At 39.9% G+C, this 27,321-nt stretch overlaps 1 protein-coding gene and 1 long non-coding RNA gene across 4 annotated transcripts in view; both read left to right on the top strand.

Moving 5' to 3' along the window:
* Positions 1 to 96: 96 nt before the first annotated feature.
* Positions 97 to 1,733, top strand: BEX3 (brain expressed X-linked 3). Of its 2 annotated transcripts, none has more exons than XM_005910959.2 (3): positions 97 to 302; positions 686 to 763; positions 1,116 to 1,733. In XM_005910959.2, the coding sequence occupies exon 3, from the start codon at positions 1,145 to 1,147 to the stop codon at positions 1,481 to 1,483; it is 339 nt and encodes a 112-aa protein (XP_005911021.1). In that variant the 5' UTR covers positions 97 to 302; positions 686 to 763; positions 1,116 to 1,144; the 3' UTR covers positions 1,484 to 1,733. The 2 variants fall into 2 exon arrangements, with proteins under 2 accessions (XP_005911021.1, XP_005911022.1); XM_005910960.3 differs by having other exon boundaries at positions 110 to 302; positions 1,163 to 1,733.
* A 9,631-nt stretch (positions 1,734 to 11,364) lies between these two features.
* Positions 11,365 to 27,321, top strand: part of LOC138986893 (uncharacterized) — a 36,884-nt gene continuing 20,927 nt past the window's right edge. The window contains exons 1-6 of one of the 2 annotated variants that reach the window (XR_011463479.1): positions 11,365 to 17,105; positions 19,117 to 19,179; positions 19,633 to 19,837; positions 23,219 to 23,379; positions 25,463 to 25,589; positions 26,301 to 26,362. This is a non-coding gene — a long non-coding RNA (uncharacterized lncRNA). Of the gene's footprint in view, positions 19,180 to 19,632; positions 19,838 to 23,218; positions 23,380 to 25,462; positions 25,590 to 26,300; positions 26,363 to 27,321 lie in introns of both variants that reach the window. The other variant, XR_011463478.1, reaches the window with a different exon arrangement.

The following is a 27,321-nucleotide window of genomic DNA, read 5'->3' on the forward strand; positions in this document are numbered from 1 at the left end:
TGCCACTCGTGGGCAGTCAGATTGGAGAAGAGCGAGATGATTGATTGACAGGGAGGTGCGCGCTGTGGCCCAGCGCACAAACAGGCGGTTGTCCGTGCTTGTGCACGAGGCGGAAGTGGGGCGCTCCTGCTGCACTGGCCGCCGGAGTTGGGGGCGAGCTCGGCGGTGACGTGGGGTGCTCACGTGATCGCGAGCTGCAGAGCGACGCAGCCTTCGGTGCAGTCGTCACTCCTGTCTGGGTACCAGCTCCCCACTCCCCTGCGCACGGCGGGTTGGCATCAGGCCCGCAGCAAGCGGAGCAGGTAAGGGCCCCGGGGCCACGCGCTGACGCCAGGGAGGCAGCTGCCAGCCAACCCCAGAGGCCGGCACAGGGATTTAGCGCGACGAGTCCCAGCAAGCCCTCTCCACATCCCGGCTTTCCTGGGAACAGAAATAGTGGCCCCCTGGAGTGGGGGTGCAGGGGGGCAAGTTTCCAGGGAAGGCAGGAAAGCAACTCAGAGCGATGGGAAATCATCCCTGAGTCACCTGGGAGCGGGGCGGGGATGGGGGCATCTGAGGGTGGGGGCGGGGACCCGGGGCGGCTAGGCGCGGAAAGGGGGGTTGGTGGGAGTAGGGGACGCGGGGTCGGGAAGGCGCCAAGCGCCCGGCTGCAGCAGCCTCCTGTCCCCACCCTGGCCCTTTGCAGGTCTGCCGAACCAAGTGTGGCGGCGGCGCACTCGTGGCGAGGATCAGAAGGAGCAAGAGACAGCAAGGATAGGCCCAGGTCAGTGCCGGGAACAGTGCAGGGGAGGAAGGGGACTGGTGCACAGCCCAGCCTGAGATCCCTTGCTAACTTCCCCAGACCCCATGCCCCGTCCTCCATTTTGGTGCCTGCTGCGCTCTGGGAAAGAATCCTGGGAAAAGAAAAATGGTGGGCTTTGGGTTTGAGGGAGGGAGGGAAAAGGAGAGCGCTGGGAAAGAGGTCAAATTGAAGGCTCCCCAGAAGGAGCACGAAGCGCCTGAGGTGGGAAAAAAAAAATTTTTTTTTTAATCTTTACTATCAGAACTCTGAATCCTGCTGGTCAGTGCACCAAGCATTCAGTGTCTCTCCTTGCCTTTGTCTTACTTGTTCAAAGAAAAATAACCGGGGGAAAAAAATCTCATCATGGCTAATATCTACCAGGAAAACGAAGAAATGGAGCAACCCGTGCAGAACGGAGAGGAAGACCGCCCTTTGGGAGGGGGCGAAGGCCACCAGCCAGAAAGAAATCATAGACGGGGACAGGCTCGCCGACTTGCCCCTAATTTCCGATGGGTTATACCCAATAGACAGGTCAATGATGGGATGGGTGGAGAGGGAGACGATATGGAAATATTCATGGAGGAGATGAGGGAAATCAGGAGAAAACTTAGGGAGCTGCAGTTGAGGAATTGTCTGCGTATCCTTATGGGGGAGCTCTCTAATCACCATGACCATCATGATGAATTTTGCCTTATGCCTTGACTCCTGCCATTTCCATGAGATTAATACTGTGATTTCCACTGTTGTTCTGTTTTTCCTTGCATTTTCCTGATAATGCCTTTACTGATCCGTTTGCTGTGAACCTTATGTAATTTCAGTGTGTCAGGTGGGTTCTGTGTTACCAGCTTCTAATTACAGATTGCCTTGGCATCCAATCTAAGTTTCTGTCAACAGTAAAGTTTCACCCATTTGCATGGAAAAATGTAAAGTTAATAAAGTAATTAAAAAGCAATTTATACATTTATTATTGTCTGATTAAAGAAAAAATACATGAACCCTTCAAAAATCTGAAATCACATATCCCAGGATGGTAATTGGAGCACATTTCTCTGTGGTTGGATAATACATGACTTTTTTTTTCATTTATTATCTGGGATTTTAGAAGCAATGAGAACAGTTTTTCAATGAGTCTGTGATTGAACATAATTACTGGTTCAGCAGACTTAAAGAAAATTGAACTTTAAGTATCTTCCAGCCTTAACTGGAAGTAAACCCTCCCTTCATTACAGATACATTCCTGTAAAGAGTCAGTCTTCTCTTCTGTGAAATGGGATAAATAATTTCTGCCTTAGAGGGCTGCCGAATGGAATACATGAGGTGTGGAACTGTTGGCCTGCCTCCTATGCAACTCCCCAGCATTTAACAGGACCCTGGCTCTCATCAGATCCTTGGGCAGTACTAAGGGGAATTTTCACCCAGGCTCACAGCAGGAAAAATAGGTGGGTTCCACTCTGTCATTCCAGTCATATTTGCAGTACCCCTACCTCCCTGATTACTGCCATGTCAGTTGGGCATTCTTTCCCTTCTGCTGACTCCTATTTCAGTTCATGTTGACGATGTGCTGGAGTCCACAAGGTAACAAAAACCTACTGATCTGTCTGTAGTGCCTGGTGAGATAAATCCCCCCTTTGACTTCTATAAAAGTTGTGGGAGAAAGCCTTCATCCTCACTTTGGAGTTATATTTACCAGTGAGTACAATTCCCATGGTTCTTGTTCTTAACATTGGTTCTGAACAAGACCCTTTTGGTTTTACTCTGTCCATGGGATTCTCCAGGTAAGAATACTGGAGTGGGTTGCCATGCCCTTCTTCAGGGAATCTTCCTGACCCAGGGATCGAACCCATGACTCTTAAGTCTTTTCCATTGGCAGGCAGGTTCTTTACCACTAGTACCACATGGAAAGCTTCAACAGATATTTAATTATTTTAACCGATTCATTAATAGAGTTCAGAAACCAGCTTAATACTGTTCCTAAGTGGCTGTCCTTAATTAAGTGGCCTAGTGAAAAGTGAAAGTGGCTCAGTCATGTCCAACTCTTTGCAACCCCGTAGACTATACAGTCCATGGAATTCTCCAGGCCAGAATACTGGAGTGGGTAGCCTTTCCCTTCTCCAGGGGATCTTCCCAGCCCAGGAATCGAACCAGGGTCTCTTGCATTGCAGGTGGATTCTTTACCAACTGAGCTATCAGGGAAGCTCAATCACCTGAAGGAAATGTTAAAAAAAAGCTTTCACTTGGGTGCCCCAAGGAACCCTGTGTCATTCCTTGAATCACCTGATCATTAACTACTGTTTTGACAGTTGCTCAGGTGATTCTGCTTCCCTGGGGGCTCAACAGTAAAAGAACCCGCCTGCTAATGGAGGAGGCACGGGATTGATCCCTGGCTTGGGCATATCCCCTGGAGAAGGAAATGGCAACCCACTCCAGTATTCTTGCCTGGAGAATTCTATGGACAGAGGAGCCTGGTGGGCTACAGTCCATGGGTCACACAGAGTCAGACGCGATTGAGCACACATGCAGGTGATTCTGATGCATCTGAGTTTTGCCAGCATAGGCATGGAGAAACACTGACAGTGATGACACCATTTTACAAACATTGTGATCTGATTGGCTTATTTAATTTCACAAAGAATGTACCTTTCCAAATTTTAATATTTCCGAAATTGGGATTGCATTAAACAATGTATGTCTGTATTTAAACCAGTACCTTTTTTTACATTCTTTTGTTCCCTGTGCTGTACAGAAGGACCTTGTTGCTAAACCAGTACTGTTTTTTTACCTTTCCGAATATCCTGTTAAGTTAATGCATTATTACAGTTTATTATTAATAATAATTATATGACTATTAAATAAATTAGGCATTATCTTTTCTGTGCAAGCCTGTGCCCTTTTATAACAATGCTTTTGTCTTAATTACTCTGGAGCTCAATTTCCAGCAGTGTCTGATGTAGATATTTAATAACATAATAATGCATTTAATTATTATTAAAGCTTTTAGCAATTATAACTTATCTAAAATAATATATAGCAATAATTAACATTGGTTCTTTGTGAGTTGTTTATTTCTTTACACTTGTTTTAAAAGTTTCTATGAGAAACATTTGAAGATGAAATACTTTTTATAATTATTTGTGTTATACAAGGTGATTAGACATATTTGGATTATGCAGAAATATAAAGAAAAATATAAACAAAACCATAATCTAATTATCCAAAGAAAGTACAATTTACAAAAATTATAAAATTTTTTATTATCATCCTATACTAGTCATGATTAAACCAGGTTTAGTCATAATTAAACTACTCATGATTAAACTTAGTCATGATTAGACCTCTTAAGAGAAATATTGCCTCTTTCACAGCCCCTGCCAAGGAGACATGTTTAACTTGTTATGTTTATTTTTTGTCTTCTTACCACTCTTCAAAGCTAATTGGATCATATTTGACCTACTTTTCAGTTGTTGTTCAGTCACTCAGTCATGTCTGACTCTTTGCGAAACCATGGACTGCAGCACTCCAGCACGCTAGGGTTCCCTGTCCTTCACTAATCTCCCAGAGTTTGCTCAAACTCATGTCCATAAATTGATGATGCCATCCAACCGTCTCATGCTTATCACTCCCTTTTCCTCCTGCCTTCAATCTTTCCCAGCATCAGTGTCTTTTCCAATAAGTTCGCTCTTTGCATTAGGTGGGCAAAGTATTGGAGCTTCAGCATCAGTCCTTCCAATGAATATTCAGGCTTGATTTCCTTTAGGATTGAGTGGTTTGACTCCTTGCTGTCCAAGGGACTCAAGGGTCTTCTTCAGAACCACAATTTGAAAGCATCAATTCTTTGGTGCTCAGCCTTCTTTATGGTCCAACTCCGACATCCGTACATGACTACTGGAAAAAGCATACCTTTGATTATATGGACCTTTGCCAGCAGAGTGGTATCTCCACTTTTTAATACACTGTCTAGGTTTATCATGCTTTTATTCCAAAGAGTAAGCGTCTTTTCATTTCATGGCTGCAGTCACCATCTGCAGTGATTTTGGAACCCAAGAAAATAAAAACTTTCAATTAGCTCCTGTTTTTCAAAACTGAAAATAACAGTCATGTTTCAGCAAGCCAACTCTCAGTGGGCAAATTTGGGAACATTACATGAATACATTTAGTTAATAGAACTAATTTATTTCTATATGAAATTTAAAAGTTGTCTAGTGAGTAGAAAAAGGACTGATTACAGGAATGAAATGGACAAAATCCTATGTCTATTCCCTGTCTCCTTCCCTAATATCATGTATTTCATATAATAAATGTGCTGATTTTGTTTAGAATGATCTCATTTAAAAATTTTCATGCATATAACATGAAATGTAATTGCTGTCTTGTGTAACCAGTTAAAATGCTTTCTAAGTAATATAAACATACATAACCAAATGAATAAGGCATCTCTATAAATTTGAAAATCTTAACATTTATTTGTATTTTTAATTTTTGCTCAAACATTGTTTTAAAAGTTATGATTAGCCTGTTCAGAAATTTACTCTTTCCTGTGTAGCCAATGGAAAATATTTTCCATTTAGTTCCCACAAATGGAATGAGCATTATTATGTTTCTGATTGTAAAATATGCCTCCTAAAGTGGTTTTGTTGTTGTTGTTTTGAAACAGAAGAGAAAATTTATTAAGAAGACAAATTTTAAATCTTGATTTCAGCACCATGTTTCCTTTACTGAAATCACATGCGTAGATTAAAGTTTTTATCTAGTTTTCCTAAATTAGCAAGATTACTTAATCTCTGATTAAAGTTTGATTTTTAAAAGAGGAAGCAGGAATTCCTGGGTTGTCTAGTGGTTAGGTTCTCCACTTCCACCGCAGAGGGCACAGGTTTGATCTCTGGTCCAGAACTAAGATCTCACATGCTGCATGGCTAAAAAAATAAAAAACAAGAGGAAGCAAACTAAATGTATCAGTCAACTTAAAGACAATGAAAAATTTGATGAAAACTTGTTGAAAAAGCACCAATAAACAAGAATAATGAATTTCAAAATATTTTTGAATCATTTAGCTGGCAATATGTTGTTTACTCACTAAGTTTTGTCCAGCTCTTTTGGGACCCCATGGATTATAGCCCCGCCAGGCATCTCTGTCCATGAGATTTCCCGGGCAAGAAATCTGGAGTGGGTTGCCATTTCCTTCTCAAGGGATCTTCCTGAGCCAGGGATTGAACCTGTGTATCCTGTGCAAAAGGCATCTCCTGCATTGCAGGCAGATTCTTTACCCCTGAGCCACGTGGGAAGCAGCTAGCAATATAAACAGTGGTTTTTATCATGACAATGCCTCAGTTATTTCTCTCTATTTATTAGTAAAATGGAGACAATAATTTCCAGGGCTGCTGTGAGAACCAAGATAGGTAAAGAGCATGTGAACTGGCACAGGCAGGATTCACGTCCCTCAGATTCCCCTCCGTTGCTGGAAGTAGCATCCAAACTGAGTGTCACAAGCCCACTCCATTCCTCTGCTGTGGGGAGCCACCTCCACCCTCCATCATTACAGATTTCTCTGGACAGCTCAGTGTCCCAGTTTGTCCCTTATAGAGTTGTGCATAAAGATCCTCTACCTGACTTAGAATTGTACTAGCTTAGGTGAGTACTATCTTAATGATGCTTGGACCATGGTGTGTTGTATATTTTTAGCAAAAAGTTTTTTTTCTCAGTATGTGTCTATGGTTTATTGTGTATGCAACAAGCCCTCTCTTCTCCATAACGTTCAGATATTAAGGGCTCAGTCTTGCTTTTTATTCACTCTGACAATCTCTATCATGTCATTAGAGGGCTTAGACAATTTTCATTTAAATGATTATCAATATAGTTGTCTCACAACTCAGTAATGCTTGTTCATTTTTAAATTGAAATACAATTTGTGCCTCAGCTTGTAAAGAATCTGCCTGCAATGTGGGGGAGCTGGGTTTGATCCCTGGGTTGGGAAGATCCCCTGGAGAAGGGAATGGCTACCCACTCCAGTATTCTGGCCTGGAGAATTCCATGGACTGTATAGTCGATGGGGTTGCAAAGAATCGAAAACGACTGAGTGACTTTCATTTCACAACTGATTTACAGTATTATGTTAGCTTCAGGTGCACAGCATAGTGATTCAGTATTTTTACAGATTATATTCCATTCAAAGTTATTATAAGGTAATGGCTATAATTCCTTGTGCTGTAAAAATAAGGGTATGGAATTGAGATCTATTCATTTTTAAAATCTTTTCCTCTCTACATTTCATTTTGAATTGTTTCTATTCCTATGTCTTCAGACTCACTAATCTTTTCTTCTGTAACATCTAATCTGCCATTAACCCCATCTAACATATTTTTTAAATTTCAGACATTGTAGTTTTTATTTCTAGATGTTCAATTTGGGTCTTTTTTTTTTTTTTTAACATTTTTTGTGTTCTATGTCTCTACTAAACATCTTCAGTCTTTCCTCCAGCTTCTTGAACATAGGCAGTGCAGTTATATCTATTTTAATGTCCTTGTCTAATTGTACCATCTTTATCTTTTCTTGGTCAGTTTTGATCGATTGATTTCTTTTCTCCTCATAATGGGTTAGATTTTCCTGATTCTTTGCTGACCTGGCAATTGTTGACTGGATACCAGGTATTGTGAATTTTACCTTTTGAGTGCTACATAGTTTTGTATCTCTGTAAATATGATGGTTTTTATTCTGGAACACAGCTAAGTTACTTGTAAACAGTTTGATCTTTTTAGGTTTTTATTTTAACCTTTGTAAGATGAGAACAAAGTACTGTTTAGCTTAAGCTTAATTGCACCCCATTAATGAGGAAAAACTCGTCCAAACACTCTTTCTGATGTCCTGTGAATTATGAGATCTTCAAATCTGACTGGTAGGAGCAGGCACTATGTCCAAACTTCTATGCACTTAAGAAATTATTCTCTTTAATCCTTTTGGATGGTTCTTTTCCTGATCTGGGATCATTTGCTCACAGGTGTGTAATCAGTACTCGGATAAGTAGTCAAGGGCTGCTGCTGCTGCTAAGTTGCTTCAGTCATGTCCGACTCTATGCAACCCCATAGACGGCAGCCCACCGGGCTCCCCCGTCCCTGGGATTCTCCAGGCAAGAACACTGGAGTGGGTTGCCATCTCCTTCTCCAGTGCATGAAAGTGAAAAGTGAAAGTAAAGTCGCTCAGTCGTGTCCAACTCTTAGCCACCCCATGGACTGCAGCCTACCAGGCTCCTCGGTTCATGGGATTTCCCAGGCAAGAATACTGGAGTGGGGTGCCATTGCCTTCTCCTTAGTCAAGGGAGACCCTCTGTAAATCTCGAAAACTTTTTCTCTGTGGGCTCTTTCCTTTTTGGTACTCTGTCTTGCAATCTCTAGCTGCTTTGGACTCCCCAGATTCCCTTCTTATCCTAATCTATAGGATACCACCAGGCTCTCCACGGATTCTCACTTTCTACACTGTGGCCTGAAAACTTTCTTCAGGAAGTAGGCTGGGGCAATCATAAGAATAATCTTACTTTTTCCCAGTCTTTTAGGGACCACTGACCTCTGTTGCTTAATGTCCTGTGTCTGGAACAGGACAGTTCTTAGAATGTCTTGAACAGTTTGTTCATAGAATGAAAGGTGATTTGTTTGTTTCAGAATGGAACACTCTAGGTTACTTTATCCTGATCAGGAGCAGAAATTCTGATATATCTTGAATAAATGTTTAAAGTAGCCATTATGACTGTGTGGATCCTTAAGTCCTTAGCCTAATTCTACCCATAACTAAAGAATAACAGGCAAGTCACTTCATTTCTCTAGAGTCAAAGACTTGAATTTCCCAAGGAGCCTAGCAGGGGTAGTATGACACAGCAAATTAAAACATGAACAAAAATTTTATGTTATATTATAAAAGAAAAATGCCTTTTACCTATTAAAAACAGTAAGAAATACTTTACTCAAGATTATTGCAATAAGGATCAAAACTATTGCAATAGGGGAGAGAAATTAAACTCAACTGTAAATACGACAGGGACAGGTAGGGATTTATGGCCAATGGGAAAGGTGCAGGAGAGGATGAAAAATTATGAAGAGGAACTTGGTTATGTATCAAGCTTGAATAGATATCAAGGTTGGGAGAATTCTTGATAAATTGCCTAACCAGAATGTCTTGCTAAAACTGGACTTAGCAGGCCAAAGCCAGAACTGAGGACAAGACCTCATTGAAAAGAAAGCCAGAGAAGCCTGAGTAAAATTTTGGTCCATGAGGGAGTCCTTGTCAGTATGTATCAGTGATTTTTTGCAGCATTTCCCAAAGACTACTTGCTTCAGAATCTTCTATCTCCCTTGTTAATAATACAGACTTTGGTACTCCTCTCCAGATTTCATGAGTCAAATCCACTTCCAACTGGGCCCCAAAATATACATTATTATCATGTTCCCCTGAGAGATTTTAATGCACACTAACACCTGAGAACCACCAGCAGTATGGCGGAAATACAATTATATTGAATACAAACGTGCCTAGAGAAAGGCTACAAGGAAATACATCAAAATGCCAGAGATCCTAACTGCATATATCAAATGACCTAAATTGTCTTATTCTGTGTTAGGATCAATTTGTTTTTAATTTCAACATTTCTCATATTGGGCTACATCATAAAATACATGTTATGTGATCAGTTTATTTTTCTCAAAAAAGTATTTCTGAATAAATGGTGTATGTTGCAGATACTCTAATAATTAAAAAAAACTAAGGTATGAAATATATATGGGAATGTGCATATAAAAGCAGAAAAAGTCATAAAGGAATTCACCACGAATGACATATGGAAATAGATATGTGATAAAATGTAATTTTTCTGTTATTTACTTCAGTGTCAGGTTTTTAGATTTTAATTTTTTGTATAGTTATATTATTGCCATAAAGGAATTCTGAATATGTCATCATGTTAATTTGGACTACACAGAAAATTATGATACTAATCCAATATTCGTAACATAGCACTACTTTTAGTGTGTACTATATTTGAAACAGTGTCTTCAGCTATTCACAGGTACTAATCAATCCATTCCTCAGAAGAAATCTGTGAGGGCTGTACTATCAATGTACCCATTGTACATAGGAGGAAGTTGAGATACATAGTGATTAAGCAAATTACCTAAAATTGTACAACTAGTAAGTTGTAACAGAGAGGGCAATGGCACCCGACTCCAGTACTCTTGCCTGGCAAATCCCATGGATGGAGGAGCCTGGTGGGCTGCAGTCCATGGGGTCGCTACGAGTCAGACACGACTGAGCGACTTCACTTTCACTTTTCACTTTCATGCATTGGGAGAAGGAAATGGCAACCCACTCCAGTGTTCTTGCCTGGAGAATCCCAGGGACGGGGGAGCCTGGTGGGCTGCCGTCTATGGGGTCGCACAGAGTTGGACACGACTGAAGCGACTTAGCAGCAGCAGCAGCAGCAGCAGTAAGTTGTAAACCCAAGATACAGCTCAAAATGTTGGGTCCAGGACCAGTGCTCTCAGCATTTCATAAAACAATAAATCCATTAAAGCAGTGATTGAAACAGCCACCTATTTTCTTCAATATAATTTTAAAATAATGTTTTTTAAGATATTTTAGTAGTAGCAAATTCCAATCCTATTGTTTCTTCTAAAGAGAGACATGTTTTTCCTCACACCAAATAAAACTGGGTATGAGATGAAGTGAAGTGAAGGTGAAAGTGGCTCAGTCGTGTCTGACTCCTTGCAACCCCATGGGCTATACAGTCCATGGAATTCTCCAGGCAAGAATACTGGAGTGGGTAGCCTTTCCCTTCTTCAGGGGATTTTTCCCAACCCAGGGATCAAACCCAGGTCTTCGACATTGCAGGTGGATTCTTTATTAGCTGAGCCACAAGGGAAATCCAAGAATATTGGATTGGGTAGCTTATCCCTTCTCTAGAGGATCTTCCTGACCTAGGAATGGAACCTGGGTCTCCTGCATTGCAGGTGGATTCTTTACCAACTGAGCTATCAGGGAAGCCCAAGGGTGGATATAGTGGAGATAATCAGGCTATTGATGTTGGGAACCAAAAAGGAAAAAAAGCAAAAGGAAAAAAATGAAGTCCTTAATGTTGAGGACTTGAGAGGTAATCGTGGTAAGTCCAACTTGTGAGGAAGATGACATTAGGGGGAAGAGAAACTATGCAGAAGTACAAACTAGGACCTAGAGTAAAGCTATTGAGTAGAAAAATTGAGACACCTGTCAGCAATTGAAGAATGGCATTAGTTGTATGAATGCATATTTCACGGGAAAGAAATGTGCCAAGTAGATTTTGTCAGTGTTTGTGATTCATATACATTTTCAAAAGTGAATAAGTATGAGGTAAAGAATATCCCCTAACTTGTTTTTAAAAATAATGACAGGTTTCTTTTTCTCTTTTAGCAAACTTGACTGTCTATTGAAGAAACTTAAAAAGGGTCACCTTTGTGACCAGAGCCAGCATTGCACTTTGAACACCACTGAGCAGGAAACCTGAGACAGAGAAATAGGGTTAATCTTAATGGTGGAACATATTTTGACCTGCTGAGATTGAGGTAAGTTTGAGACATTCAGGAGAGTTCCATTAAAGTTCAGACAAAAATCTACAGGGCCAAAGAGTAGTTTGGGCTAGACATATGGAATTGTAGTGACAAATGCAGAAATGAATAGGATCTGCCAAAGAGAACATAGAGACTGAAAAGAGAGAGGACTTGTAATGTTCAGGGAAGTGATATAGCTCAGGCTCTAAGAGTCCAAGTGTTAGAACTTCTCACTTCTACTTGGGTCTAAATCTCTACTCAGCCCCTCAGTATTCCAGTAAAATACAACTATGAGATAGTTATGTAAGATTCACATTGAATATAAGAACAAAGAATGGGTGAACCTAAGAGAATGCTAAAAGGTATATTTTGCAAATTGTATCTATAAGAATGCTGATACTGATTTTTAAATATCAAACAAGATTGAATTCAAAGCAATTGACAATTATATAGATTAAAAAGAGACATTTAATAAAGAGAAAGATCAATCCACTAGATGGTATTCTAATTATTTATATGTGCCTAAAGACATAAAGGAAAAAAATCAGAATAACAGAACAAGTATAAAATGCATAATTATAGTGAGAAGGAATAATACAAAGCATTTTTTTGGTAAATAATAGTATTATCAAAAAATATCAGTAAAGACCTCAAAGATTTTACAAAATTCTTAACATATATGACCTTATCATATATATAGAACACAGTGAATAACAACTATTGAATAACTGGGGAACTGAAGTTTGAAACAGTTCCAGAGCTTGCACAGGTGGGGAATAATTCCGTCAAATTGCAGTCTTTCCGAATACTGGCTTTCCCAAGTGGTGCTAGTGGTAAAGAATTTGTCTGCCAATGCAGGAGATGCCAGAGACACAGGTTCAATCCCCAGGCTGGGAAGATCCTCTGGGGGAGGAAATGGCAACCCACTCCAGTATTGTTGTCTGGAAAATTCCATGGACAGATGAGCCTGAAGGGCTACAATCCATGGGGCCACAAAGAGTCGGACACAACTGAGAACACACAGACAAAAGTGAGCATTCACACACCAGGAGCATTCAGTAGAGTCCTCAGAAGGAAAATATTTGAGTAGTAGTAATAAATTAACACTAGAGTAAAACCTGCTGTAAACATGCCTGATAAAGTTTAAAGAAAATCCTCAAGAGTTAAGATGATCTGCCTCCAAGAACAAAATCCTGCATTCTTTAAAGGAAGAAAACATAATCCCAATATTTAACCACGTAAAATTCACAATGTTCATCATTTAATAAAAAGTTACTAGTAATACAAAAGTAGTAGGAAATTATGACCAATAATTAAGAGAGAGAAATACTCAGTATAAACAAAACAGAAATTATAGCAGCATCCAAGGTGAGGTTAACATCCACAGATTTAAAACAGCTATTATAAATATGCCCAAGGATTAAAGGAAAGTATTATTATAATGAGGAGTTAAATGGCAGATATAAATGTTCCCAAGTGAAGCTTTGAATGAAAATAGTATTTGTTGAGATTAATGGTAGACCTGACACTCACTGAAAGCTCATTGAGTTGACAGCCCTAGGAACAGAAACTATCAGGAGCTTCTTCATTGATCTGTGGGACAGTACCAAGATGTCTAATGTATCTATAATTAGGGAACAGTAAAAAATTTTTGAAAAAAATAATGGCAGAATGGTTTCCAAATTTAAGGAAAACTGAAAACTCAAAGATTCAAGAATCTTAATGAAGCCAAGCCGTAAAAACAAATAAGGCCACGCCAAAGCATATAATGACAAAATATCTGAAAACTAGTAATAAAAAGAAAATCTTAAAAACAGCTGGAGATATAATATCATATATGAAACGAGTCGCCAGTCCAGGTTTCGATGCACGATACTGGATGCTTGGGGCTGGTGCACTGCGATGCCCCAGAGGGATGGTACGGGGAGGGAGGAGGGTTCAGGATGGGGAACACGTGTATACCTGTGGCAGATATATGGCAAAACCAATACAATATTGTAAAGTTAAAAAATAAAAAAAAAGAAACACAAATGTAAAAATCACCATGCATGGTTTACTTATCAGAAATGGTGTAAGCCAGAATATGACTGAGTCATGTTTGAAGTACTAAAAAAATAAAAACTGTCAAACTAGAATTTGCTGTTCTCTGTAAATATCCTTGAAAATAATGATAAAATACTTTCAGTCAGTTCAGTCGCTCAGTCGTGTCAGACTCTTTGTGACCCCATGGACTGCAGCACGCCAGGCTTCTTTGTCCATCACCAACTCCTGAAGCTTGCTCAAACTCATGTCCATCGAGTCGGTGATGCCATCTGACCATCTCTTCTTCTGTCATCCCCTTCTCTTCCTGCCTTCAATCTTGCCCTGCAGCAGTGTCTTTTCAAATGAGTCAGTTCTTCCCATCAGGTAGCCAAAGTGTTAGGGCTTCAGCTTCAGCATCAGTCCTTCCAAAGAGTATTCAGGACTGATTTCCTTTAGTATTGACCAATTTGATCTCCTTGCAGTCCAAGGGACTCTCAAGATTCTTCTCCAACGCCACAGTTCAAAAGCATCAATTCTTCAACACTCAGCCTTCTTTATGGTTCAACTCTCACATCCAGACATGACTACTGGAAAAACCATAGATTTGACTAGATAGATAGACCTTTGTTGGCAAAATAATGTCTCTGCTTTTTAATATGCTATCTATGTTGGTCATAACTTTTCTTCCAAGGAGCAAGCGTCTTTTAATTACATGGCTGCAGTCACCATCTGCAGTCCTTTTGGAGCCCCCCAAAATAAAGTCTGTCACTGTTTCCAATGTTTCTCCATCTATTTGCCATGAAGTGATGGGACCGGATGCCATGGTCTTAGCTTTTTGAATGTTGAGTTTTAAGCCAACTTTTTCACTCTCCTTTTTCACTTTCATCAAGAGACTCTTTAGTTCCTCTTAGCTTTCTGCCATAAGGATAGTGTCATCTGCTTATCTGAGGTTATAAATATTTCTTTAAATATTTCTTTGAATACTAACAAAGCCTGAAAGAGTTTGTTGCCAGTTGACTAGCAATATAAGAAGTATTTTTTAAAATGTACTTCAGACTGAGGGGAATAATGCCAGATGGAACACTGAATCTGGGCAAAGGACAAAGAACACCAAATATGGTAAATAGGTAAGTAAATATACTTTTTCTCAGTTTTAAATATTTTTTTAAAAACTAAAATAAGATAGCGTATTAAAAAGCAGAGACATTACTTTGTCCACAAAGGTCTGTCTAGTCAAGGCTATGGTTTTTCCAGTGGTCATGTATGGATGTGAGGGTTGGACTATAAAGAAAGCTGAGCACTGAAGAATTGATGCTTTTGAACTGTGGTGTTGGAGAAGACTCTTGAGAGTCCCTTGGACTGCAAGGAGATCCAATCAGTCCATCCTAAAGGAGATCAGTCCTGGGTGTTCATGGGAAGGACTGATGTTGAAGCTGAAATTCCAATACTTTGGCCACCTAATGCGAAGAGCTGACTCATTTGAAAAGACCCTGATGCTGAGAAAGATTGAGGGCAGGAGAAGGGGACGACAGAGGATGAGATGGTTGGATAACATCACGAACTCAATGGACATGGGTTTGGGTAGACTCCGGGAGTTGGTGATGAACAGGGAGGCCTGGCGTGCTGCAGTTCATGGGGTTGCAAAGAGTCAGACACTACTGAGCTGCTGAACTTACTGAAAATAAGATAAATACATTATGTAATTCATATGATATGTACAGTAAAATACATTACAAAAATACCACAATAAGGGAAAATAAAATAAAATATGATTATTGTAAGATTCTTACATTTATATGTGAAGTGCTAAAATCAGTGTTTAAAAGTAGATAGAAGTTAAAAATACAGTGTGCAAATTCCACCGAAACTAGTAAAAATAAAATAATGTGTACTAATAAGCCAACAGAAGAGATAACATAAATTACTAAAAATGGTCAAGTAATTCAAATGAAGGCAGGAAAAGATCAATTCAAAAAGAGATACAAATAGAAAACAGCAAAACATCAAATTTGAACCAAATTGTTTTGAAAATTACATTAAATATAACTATTATGAACATTCCAATTACAATGTTAGTTTGTCTGATTGGATGAAAAAGCAGGACCCAAACATACGCTCTATAAAAAATAGACTTTATTTTAAAAAATTATTTACTTATTTGGCTGCATCAGGTCTTAGTTGCTGCTCTCAAATTTAGTTGCTGCACAGCATATTGGATCTTAGTTCCCTTCCCAGAGATTAAACCCACATCCTCCACATTGCAGGGTGGATTCTTAACCACTGGACCACCTGGGAAGTCCCAGAAATAGATTTTAAATATAAAAATACATATAGGGTAAATTCAATGGGTACAAATGTGTATTAAGAAAAATGCTAAGGCTTGTCATTATATTAACATTAGACAAAGTATACTTCAGAACAAGGAATATTACTTCAGAAAAACAAAGGTGTTTTTATAATGCTAGATTAATTCATCAAGTGAAAATGAAAATAACTCAGTCGTGTCCAACTCTTTGAGATCCCATGGACTATACAGTCCGTGGAATTCTCCAGGCCAGAATACTGGAGTGGGTAGCCTTTCCCTTCTCCAGGGGATCTTCCCAACGCAGGGATCAAACCCAGGTCTCCCACATTGCAGGCAGATCTTTACCAGCTGAGCCACAAGGTCACAGAAATCCTAAATATGCTGCACCCAATAATATGCTTCAAAATGCTTAAAGCAAATCCTACCACTGAAAAGATACATAGACAAATCTGAAATTATAGTTGTAGATGTCAATGCTTCTTGCTCAGTAATTAATAGAGCAAGTAGACAAAAAAATTAAGGGTATAAAAACCTGAACAGTAACACACAAAAATCTTCACACAAATATTTATAGCAGTTTATAATTGCCAAAATGTGGCAGCAACCAAGATGTCCTTCAATAGATAAATGGATAAACAAACTAGGGTTCATCCATAAATGGAATATTATTCAACAATAAAAATACATAAACTATCAAGTGACAAAAAGATATAGAGGAAACTTAAATGTGTATTTCTGAGTGACAGAAGCCAAACTGATAAGGCTCCATACTGTATGATTCCAAGTATATAACATTCTGGAAAAGGCAAAAGTAAAAGGCAACAGTAAAAAGATTGAAATATTTCAATGATTTTATGTACATACTAATTGAAATTTGTAGAACAATCCAAATAACAACAGCAAAATAAGTATTTTTGAGTAAACATGGAATATACAAAAGCATTCAAACAAAAACTGGAATGCGTTTGTGCTGCAGACAAAGTCCTTCAGGCTCCACTTCCTTTTTGGTAAAACAGGTATAAAAGGTATAAAAACTTGTATAAAACCTACCTCGTAGACTTGTGCTGAGGATTAGATGAAGCAAGAGAGACATAAGAGACACAAGTTCGATCTCTGGGTCGGAAAGATCCCCTGGAGAAGGAAATGGCAACCCACTCCAGTATTCCTGCCCAGAGAATCCCATGGATAGAGGAGCCTGGCAGGCTCCTCCATGGGGTTGCAAAGAGTCGGACATGACTGAAGTGACTTAGCACACATGTACAGTAAAGCTCACTTACAAAACCTGTACAAGATGAGAAATTTCAGGCAATAATGACAAAAAAAATGCAGAGGCATAGACAAGGAAATTTGCTGATTTTTATGTTTTTTGTTATTTTTTCATATGGCGTGGAAATCCGTGGTCCTTTGAGAAAAGCGAGAGCCAGCTATTCAATACCAAAAGGTGATGGTAATGGGCTATACGACCTTCTCTTTATGGCTATTCTTTGTTCTTTTCTTCTGAGAGTTGAAGATACCAATGAAGTTTGAGAATTTTTCATCGTAGAGAGGCTGCACCTCCTGCAGTTAAGTTGCCCAAAGTTGTTTCCAGATTTGAAAGGCCATGCGGGACACTAATGTAATGAGGAGTAGAAGAGAGAGGATCAGCTGCAACATGAAACAGTGATAGAGAATCATGTCTGACCAATTGCGCATTGTAATGGACAGGTTTTCACTCAGAGAAGACCCTCTCTTCACTTTTCCAACAGTGAGTTCATAATTTTTAGGTGTCAGAGAGGAGCCATCCCACAGTTATAAATTCTCTGGGTTGTTGTTGCCTTTTTCATCCAGTCTAAGTTCACAGATAGGTGATTTGGGCAAGAGGCTTAAAGGGAGTATGACCAGAGGAGTTCAATGGCTGTTGACCTGGCAACTGGGGGCTTCATTATTACCTGTCTCTTTTTCCCCCTCTGAAACTTTATTACCCTAGCACTCAGAGCTGCTTATCAGTCTTGGTTTCCACTTCAGCCTTGGGTGGAAGAACTACTGCCAGTTTCCCTAGAAACTTTATTCACTGACTAAGTTATTTGGTGTTTCCCATTTCGTACTGAAAAAATGACTTGTGATTCTTTTCTGCCAGTATTATCAGATGGGAAAAGAAATGTTGAAGCATTCATCAGAAGTGTCCAGCCACTGCTTTGTCACATGTAGTCATCTCCTTCTGGTCTCCACCATAAATCCTTACTCTTGTTTTGGGTGTATTATGCTAGACATGGGATTATTTGTCCCCCAGGGCCTTCAAGGGAAGAACTCATCCAGGGGTCCTCTTTCCACCCTGCTTTCCAATTAGTTTCAGAGAGGAGGTCATTTCTCAGAAACCCTTTGTCTGGCCCTCATCAGAGGCAGCTCCCTTCACTTTGCCAGAAGACCTAAATTAACTCCGTTAAGAGAATCTACCACATGAAAAACCTTACTCTGTGACTAAGTCTCTGTATGTCTAAAACTGTTGGAACTGAACAGAAGCTATGAGTTCTAACTCTTGCCTAGAAACAGCCTTCTCCCAAAGGAGGATCCTGCCACCACCCTGCTCTCCTGGAGTGATGGCTCCACCGGTATCAGAAAGATGCTCGTCAGGAGACATCAAGTGTCCTGGGAATGTGAGGACAGTGCAGTCACTATCTGACTTGGGGCCTTGGTCTCATTCCCTTCCAGCCTCAATGGGCCTGTGAAGATAGCACAGAAGCTTCTGTGAAGACAGAAGCTGAGTCATATGTTCAAAGGGAAAAGGAAGAGGGACTCACACTTCTTAAGGACGGATCTGCTGAGAGTCAGGAATCTGGTGGAGCTTTATCCTCCTAGAAGTGGAGGGGGCAGGAGAACTACAGATGTGACTGGTATTTGAAGGGTAGCATGATCTGGAGAGAAGGAAAAGAAGGAAAAAAGAACAGGAGAGAAGGAAAATATTTACATATTTCTGTTTTGACTGTGACTCAATGTCATTTTGGGCTTCCCAAGTGGTGCAGTGGTAAAAAATCTGCCTACCAATGCAGAAGACGCAAGAGACGTGGGTTCGATCCCTGGGTCTGGAAGATCCCTTAGAGGAGGGAATAGCTATCCACTCCATTATTCTTGTCTGGAGAATCCTACGGACAGAGGAGACTGTCAAGCTACAGTCAATAGGGTCACAAAGAGCCAGACATGACTGAACTTAGCACACATGCATGCAATGCTGTTTTATGTGGTGGAATAAGTGCCCTGATGCGGCTGGGGAAGAAAAGAAGGTGTCTATACCATTTCCATTCAACTGAGTCATGTACCCCATGAATGGAGACTGGAGTAAGGGAGTGAAGTCACCATCTACCCTATTCCCCATGTTTTCCTTTCCCCTTAGCTTACCCTCTTGTTTTACATAGGAAAATATTATTTTCTTTGAGGTCCTGAAAAGTGAGATCAAAGTCTAATACTATGTCTGCCAGACAGGACACAAGACACTGGAAAAAGAGATACAGGAGACTTCCCTGGAGTAACTGTTCATGTCTGTAAGTCACCTCACCCCTCTTAGTCTCACTTGGAAAATATATATTTGTGTTATGTATGGGCTTCCCTTGTGGCTCAGCTGGTAAAGACTGCCTGCAGTGTGGGAGACCTGGGTTTGATCCTTGGGTTGGGAAGATCCCCTGGAGAAAGGAAAGACTACCCACTCCAGTATTCTGGCCTGGACAATTCACAGTCCATGGGGTCACAAAGAGTCGGACATGACTGATCGACTTTCACTTTCATTGCTATGGGGTAGAGTGATGGCACTGCAAACATAAACAAGTAGAACTGAGAGCTTGATGGATGAGCCAAGAACCAGGGCATATGCTTCGGTATCTGTGTTTCCTGTTGTACCATTCTGGTTGTCAGGCATCTCCCATCTTTCTGTCCTTCTCTCAGCGCGCCCCAGATTCACTAACCCTAACTTCTGTCTACATTCCTGTCATGTCACAAAGGGCTGGGCTGGAGCAAAGGATTTCAAGAATGGGAGCAAAGAGGGATCTCCTGGAAAACCTGCTGCTTTCCGCTCTCCTCCCCTGGAGAAGTTGAAAAGGAAGAAAACCATCATCCTGTTTGTTCTTGTGTCATGTGCTATTATGTTCCCTTACTTCTCCCTGCAGATAACTTTAGGGAAATACTTCTCTGCTGAACCTTTGAAAGGTAAGGTGATACATAGGATCAAAGGCTATTTGTGTATTTTGTATGAGACCACACAGTACCAGCCAAGAGCTCTCCCTGGGCCCCAGTGACAGACCTCACCTCATAACTCTAGGATGACATTGAATAAATACTGGCCAAAGAAGAGGTGGTCTCTCCTGTCAAAGAGGATCACATCAGCTTCTTCTCCCAGCCAGCTAGGTCTGGGCCAGAGACTAAAGTCATTTCCATCCAGCAAAACACTTTGAGTTTCTAGATGGAAGATATTTTTCAATGTAAGTCCAAGGAATTATTTTAAGACTCATGCTGTAGGCTCTACATCTACATTCAGTCTCTATATATGATTTCAATTCAGTTAAAAATTCACTGAGTTCCAGACTCTGGGTGAGATTATAGAGACATTTGTTGTTTCATGATAGGGTACTTTCATAGTTAGTATCAGTGGGCTTTATTTAATACCATATAGACCTGGGAAGGGCCATCCCTCTGTCTCCTACTATGTGAGCTAGACAACTTTTTTAACCTCCCTGTGCCTTAACTTCTGATTCATAAATGGTGATAAAACCTTAAAAGGATGTTTTGAAGATCAAATATGTTAGTATCATCAAAGTACTTAATACGGTGTCTGGCATAGAAATGTAGGCTACACTGGACCTTCACTCTTTTGTTCTTCCATCTTAATGTTGAGTTCTTGCTCTGGCTTTACCTGGTGGTAGCATAACCCACTTCAACATGTTCTACCATTTCAAATACATTCCTTTCACAAAGAGGAAAAAAGCTAATAATTGTTGGGTTGAAAATGTAGATTTTGATAAAGCTTATGAGAATGATCCTGCTTTAGTTTGTAGAACTGGTATAAGGATAGAAAGACTTTATGACTCAATTTTATAAGCCATTTGCATTTTTAACAAATATTTTGGGGGTATCTGTTACATCCCAGGCTCGGTAAGCCTACAGATCATGTCTTCATCTCAGAACTTCCTTCTAGGCTCCAGATCCATGTATCCAACTACCTGTCAGAAATTTTATACCTAGAGCAATAGTTCTCAAATGGTGTTGATTTCATTCCCTGGCTCCAGGAGACATGTGGAAATATCTGAAAACACTTTCAGTAGTCACAACTTGGAGTACTACTGAAATTTTGTGGGTAGAGGCTAAACATCCCACAATGCATAGAACAGCCTTCACAACAAAGAGCTCTCTGAACCAAAGTGTCAACAGTATTGAGACAAAGCTCTCTAGAGCAAGGTAAACGTTATTACCCACCCTGTGTGCACAGATACAGGGTAGAACCCAACTTTGGAATCTAACAACCCTGGATTAGAATAACTATGCTGCCTATTCCCTGGCATGCCCTTGAAAAATGTATGTAACCTCTCTGAGCCTTTGTAGAGTGTGCCATGGCAAAAAACCACTGCAATATTATAAAGTAATTAGCCTCCAATTAAAATAAATAAATTTTTTTAAAAAGAGGAATGAGTTATAACAGGGAATACTGATACCTACAGTCCATGGGGTCGCAAAGAGTCAGACATGATTGAGCGACTTCACTTTCACTTTCAACTTACTGAACAGTTGTAAGAAGTTGTAAAAACAGTATGTGGAGTTCCTAACACAGTGTCTGGCCAGTAATAGGCCATTGATTTGTTAGTTTTCTTCCCACCCCACTTCCTAACTTCTGCTTCCAAGATTACTTTAACCTAAACGATGTAGCCCTACACAGCATAACTATGTCTTGAAGGGCTTCTGGAACTATAACAGCAAGAAGGAAAATAAGCTCACACAGACCCAACTTGTGTATAAGAGTTGGTTCCACTTTTGTGTTGTATGTATAATGGAAGTGGGCTATGGGGAAAAATTGTCACCCCATTTCCAGGAAATCAGTGTGCCGTTACTGAGCTCTTATGGGGCCATCTTGGAAAGTTAACACAGGAATGCCCACTAACTGGGTATGTGGGTTCATCTTGTGGCTCAATAAACATAAACACCCAGAGAAGCACAAAGCCCAGGCATTTTGGAGCAAGGCCATAGGAATAATTGGGAGCCAGCCAGACACAGAAAGGGGAGAACTGTGGGCCAGTCACCTTACAACTGGGCAGAACAGAATGTGAGCTCCATAAGGGCAACTCACCACCAAGAGTTTTGAAGGAAGCTGACCTGAGCTGTGCAATTAGTTCTCCTTCTAATCTCACTAATTAGGTTAGTTGTTCCTGTAATAGAGAAGAAATGAGTGTATAGAAAGGCTAGAAGTGCTTTGGTCATGGATGACCCATCATATGGAAGAAATTAATGAGAATGGAGGGTCAGAATTCCCCAGGACAAACCAATGTATGGCCCAATAGACTAAGTTTCTGCCTTGTGCATTGTGCTAAGTCACTTGTGTCATGTCTGACTCTTTGCAACCCTGTAGATTGTAGCCCGCCAGGCTATTCAGTTTTGGGGATTCTCCAGGGATTGAATCATTGTCTCTTACATCTCCTGCATTTGCAGACATGTTCTTTACCACTAGGGTCACCTGGGAAGCCCAAGTTTCTGCCTACTAAATAACTAATATTCTAGGCCTGCTTTCTTGAAATAATTCCTAAATTGCCTAATGACATTTATTTTGTGTGTTCCTTGATCATTCAGTCACATGATTACAGTCAGTCTCTTAGTTTTCTGCCACAGATGGCTACCTGCTTAGCTGTGGTTTTACACATTCACCCTGCAAGGGCTAGTTCACCTCCAAGAACCCTCCGTGGATTTCATTATATTGATGATATTTTCACCCTGTCTCATTTTAAATAACGCAAAATTCCTGATGACAGGCATTTGCTTTGTGAGAATAGCTTGGGCAGAGTTCCACCACCACCCAGCTCCCAGTCTATATTGCCTTTATTTCTCTGGTGACAACATAAAGAGCAAAAGTGCTCTGCTTTCGGGCTTCCCTTGTGGCTCAGCTTGTAAAGAATCTGCCCACAATGTGGGAGACCTGGGTTTGATCCCTGGGTTGGGAAGATCCCCTGGAGAAGGGAAAGGCTACCCACTCCAGTATTCTGGCCTGGAGAATTCAATGGACTGTATAGTCCATGGGGTTGTGTCCATGGGTCACGACTGAGCGACTTTCACTTTCACAAGCCAATGGCCCTGTAGTTATTGTGGGATCATGAACGTCTGTATGAATTCAGGCAATTTTTATTGCTTTTCCTCTTTGTTGTTAACAGATAGATGAGAAAAGGAGAAGAAAAAGGCCATGGTGTGAAGCTCATTGTAACATCTGGTTGTTATTATCACTACCCAATTGTTTCAATGTCATTGTCACTAACCCAGTGCCTAGTATGGTGCAGGGCATGCAGTTACACCGGTAAACCGTGGTGATTGCTGGATGTGTCTCTCCCTGTGCAGCCCTCATGCCAGTGGCCTTTCTCATCAGATGTCTGAAGGAGACAGATTCTGAGGATCAGTGTCCTGTTGACTGATGGAGCTTCTACTCCAGGTTCAAGGGCAGCGGTCCTCAGGAGACCCCAGCACTTAACATCTTCAGTTGGATATGACACATGACTCAAGTGAGTTCATAGATCTGATAAAAGCATATTGTGGGATATCTCTGTAAGGTTCACAAACTAGCCTAAAAGTAAAGAAGCTACTTTGATCTCATCATGGAAGAAAAAGGTTAGCAGGTGGCATTTAATTTCTTCATCAGCTAATGCTTTATAGTAGCCCTTGAGGTCTATTAAAGATGTCTTCTTTTGTCTGAAAGCAATTATTTACCCAACCTGAGGCAGGAACTTGATCTTTAGCATGCATTTGGAATAAATATACCTAAATTGTTCTCACTGGGTAAATATTATTCAGTGATCAGCATGTTTCTCTCAGGTGGTTGTTGAAATATGCATTTGGTTAGAAACTCTTCCTAGTGATTTGAGATTGTAATATAGTTTATTCCCTGGAAGCTGCATTCTTTATCTATTCTATAATGAAAAGTCTTAAGATGCCAGAAAATTTCCAAATGTTAGTTAAAAATATCTTTTACTGGCAGGCTACAATTCATGGGATCACAAGAGTTGGACACAACTTAGTGGTATCCTCAGCTTTCAACTCAGCTTTAAAAATTTATATATTTAAATAATTACTTTAGAGTGTCTTATTGATCTGCTAAAATAACCATGTAATCTTAAAGGTAGATATGTTTACCTTCCCAGTACATAATAATTTCAGCTCTTTATTACCTTGCCTCCCTCCTCCTCCCCCTTGCAGTGTACCCAGGCAACCACTGATTTTCTTTCACTATAGATTACTTTTCATATCCTGGAATTTTATTCAAATGGAATCATAAAGGATTTTCTTTTTTTTTTTTGGTCAGTTGGTTTTGGTTGACTGGCTTCTTTCATTCAGCCTTTTGGTTTTAGATGTATCCATTTTGTTGCATGTATCAATAGTTCATTATTTTTTATTGATGAGTAGTGTCCTAGTATGAGCTTCGTCTATGACTCAGTGGTAAAGAATCTATCTGCCTGTAATGCGGGAGCCGTGGGTTCGATCCCTGGGTCAGGAAGATCCTCTGGAGAAGGGAATGGCAACCCACTCCAGTATTCTTACCTGGAGAATCCCATGTACAGAGGAGCCTGGCAGGTTGCAAAGAGTCAGACATGACTCGAAGTGACAGCATGCACACACGCACACATCGCAGTATACAGATATACTCTGATTTGTTTGAAATTTGCTGTTGTGTTCTAAATTAAATCTTCAGTTAATTTTGCATGGATTTGTTTACTTTCTCTCAGGTAAATACTTAAAGAGTGCAGTGTCTGAATAATATGGTAGATTTAAGATTAACATTGTTAAGAAACTGCCAAACTGGTTATACCATTTTTCATTCCCTCAAACACTTTGTGAGAGTTCCACTCTCCTCAACCTCGCCAGTGCTTGGGATGGTCAGTCTTTCTAATTTTAGCCATTCTCGTGTGAATATAGTGGTATCCAATTGTAGTTTTAATTTATAATTCTCTAATGATATTGAGCAATTTTTCATGTGCTTATTTGCTGTTTCTGTATCTTCTTTGGTGAAATTTTTATTCCAAAATTTTCCCTATTTATTTATTGTAGTATCTTTTTTGCTTCTTAAATGACTTTTGCTAGATTTTCTGTATTCTGGATACAGATGCTTTGTCAGATATATAATTTGCACATATTTTCTCCCAGCCAATGCCTTGACTTTTCATTTTCTGAGTAGTATCTTAGGAAGGGCAGTTTTTAACTTGAAGTCCAGTTTTATGTATTAGTTTGCTTATGGATTATAGTTTCAGTGTTTGTGAAATCTTCACCTAACACAAGGTCACAAGGATTTTCTCCTATGTTTCCTCTAGAAGGTTGAAAACTTTAGGTTATATTTGGGTCTCTGATGCATTTTGAGTGGACATTTGCATATTATGTGATATGTGAATCACTCTTTATATTTGTATATATGATATCCACTTGTCCCAGCACCTTTTGTTGATAAGACTATCATTTCTCCACTGAACTGCCTTTGCTTGTTTTCAAAAATCAGTTCTCCGTATATGTTTGCATCTATTTCTGGATACTTTATTATTTTCCTTCAATCTGTTTGTTTACATTGATTCTAATACCACACTTCCTTGATTACTGTAGGTTTATAGTGAGCACCCCACTCCAGTACTCTTGCCTGGAAAATCCCATGGATGGAGGAGCCTGGTAGGCTGCAGTCCATGGGGTTGCTAAGAGTCGGACACGACTGAAACGACTTAGCAGCAGCATAGTGAGTCTTCAGAAATCTTGGAGTCTTCATCCTTCAACCTTATTCTTCTTTACTCAAGGTTGTTTTTCATAGTCCATGACCTTTGTGTTTCCATATTAACTTCAGAATTGGCCCATAAATTTCTTTTTAAAAATATTTTCTAGGATTTTTATTGGTATTACACTGAATATATAGACCAATTTGGGAGAAGTACCATCTTAACAATACTACATCTTTTGACCCACAAAGACAGTTGTCTGTCCATTTATTTAAGTTTTCTTTAATTTTTCTGAGCAATGTTTTATAGTGTTCAGTGAACAGGTCTTGCTCATTTTTGGACAAGTTGTTCATACGTATTTCAGACTTTTTGATGCTATTCTAAAGAACACTGTTTTGTAAATAAAATTTCCAGTTATTGTATTTTCACTGTACTGTCAGCAGCCAAATGTTTAATAATAGCCACGCAGGGACTTTTTGGTTGAAAGAACAGGCTACTCTAGGATGTAAAAACTATTTGATGTGTAACATGCTTTTGACTGTGTTTCTTTATCAGCTTTTAGATGTTATTGGCAATGTGCTGAAACTAGGGAGGAAGATGTCAGAGATAGTTCTACAGGACATCTCCAGAAAAATCAGCGACTGAAATAAAATAATTATGGCAGCTTTCAATTTCATGCATGTGGTTAGAATTGAACCAATTTAATTGTGGGTTTTTTCTTTTTTGTGCCCCAGCAAGTCTTCCTCAGTGAATTCCTGGGTTCTCCAGTGGTGAAACAGACAGAAGGAGAAAGCACGTATGTATATGAACATGTATGTTTATGTGTATATGTATATTGGAGAAGCTACCAGGAATCTTTATTGGAAGGAAAACTTGAGGTTAATGCTGTGGTCATGTCAGTCCTTTTAACTTCCTGTCACATAATTGGAACCAAATTGGTTGCTGTTTGTTTGCTGGCTTCACTTGCCAAGCATGGTTACCATGGTGACTTAGTGACTGCTGTGGGATTTGATGCAGATTGAACATCATTTTATAATTTTAACCTGTCTTATTTATTACTATTATAGTTGTCAAGTGTTGCTTTTCTGATTAGCTCATTCCTTTCAGATTTGTTCACTGAAATTTGACTGGAGGTAGAGCTTTCTCTTTTCTCTATTTTTTTTATTTATGTAAGTATGACTCATAGATTATCCTATTTTGCTCAGAGGTCTACCATTTGGTGCTGTAATTATTTATTTTGATGCTCAATTTGTCCCAGAATTGGCCAGCAGAGGCCCCTTTAAGTTGGCTTCTGTTTCCATTTGATGCCTCCTTAGAATTCTTTGAACATGTACTTTGCTCTCTGAGCCCGAGTATCTCCAAATCTGTAGAAAGAAAATTATGATTCTCCACCTCAGAGCATCCTTTTGTAGAACTGAAAAGTCTGATAATTACAACCTTCAGCATGTGGCATCTATTAGGCCCTCACCAAATTGTATTTCTCCACTCAAACATTACCTCCTTCATTCTGTTTAGTGTGATGCCTTTGACATTTCCATAATAGCATGACGACTGGAGAGAATACTTGGACATGTAACATAAACAGGGATAAGGGTACATGTCCATGATGTGAAAGCCTCAGTGTCACTGCTGTGTGTGGAGGAAAAGCATCATTGCACAGCTTCCAGGGAAATGAGAGGAGTCAGCAGGCAAACACATCCTGAGCCCCTTCCCCTGCATTTCATGTGCTTTCCCCTCTTCTCACTTCCCTCTCTA

The sequence above is a fragment of the Bos mutus genome, unplaced genomic scaffold, assembly GCF_027580195.1.
Source record: "Bos mutus isolate GX-2022 unplaced genomic scaffold, NWIPB_WYAK_1.1 CTG238, whole genome shotgun sequence".
NCBI classification, from domain to species: Eukaryota; Metazoa; Chordata; class Mammalia; order Artiodactyla; family Bovidae; genus Bos; species Bos mutus.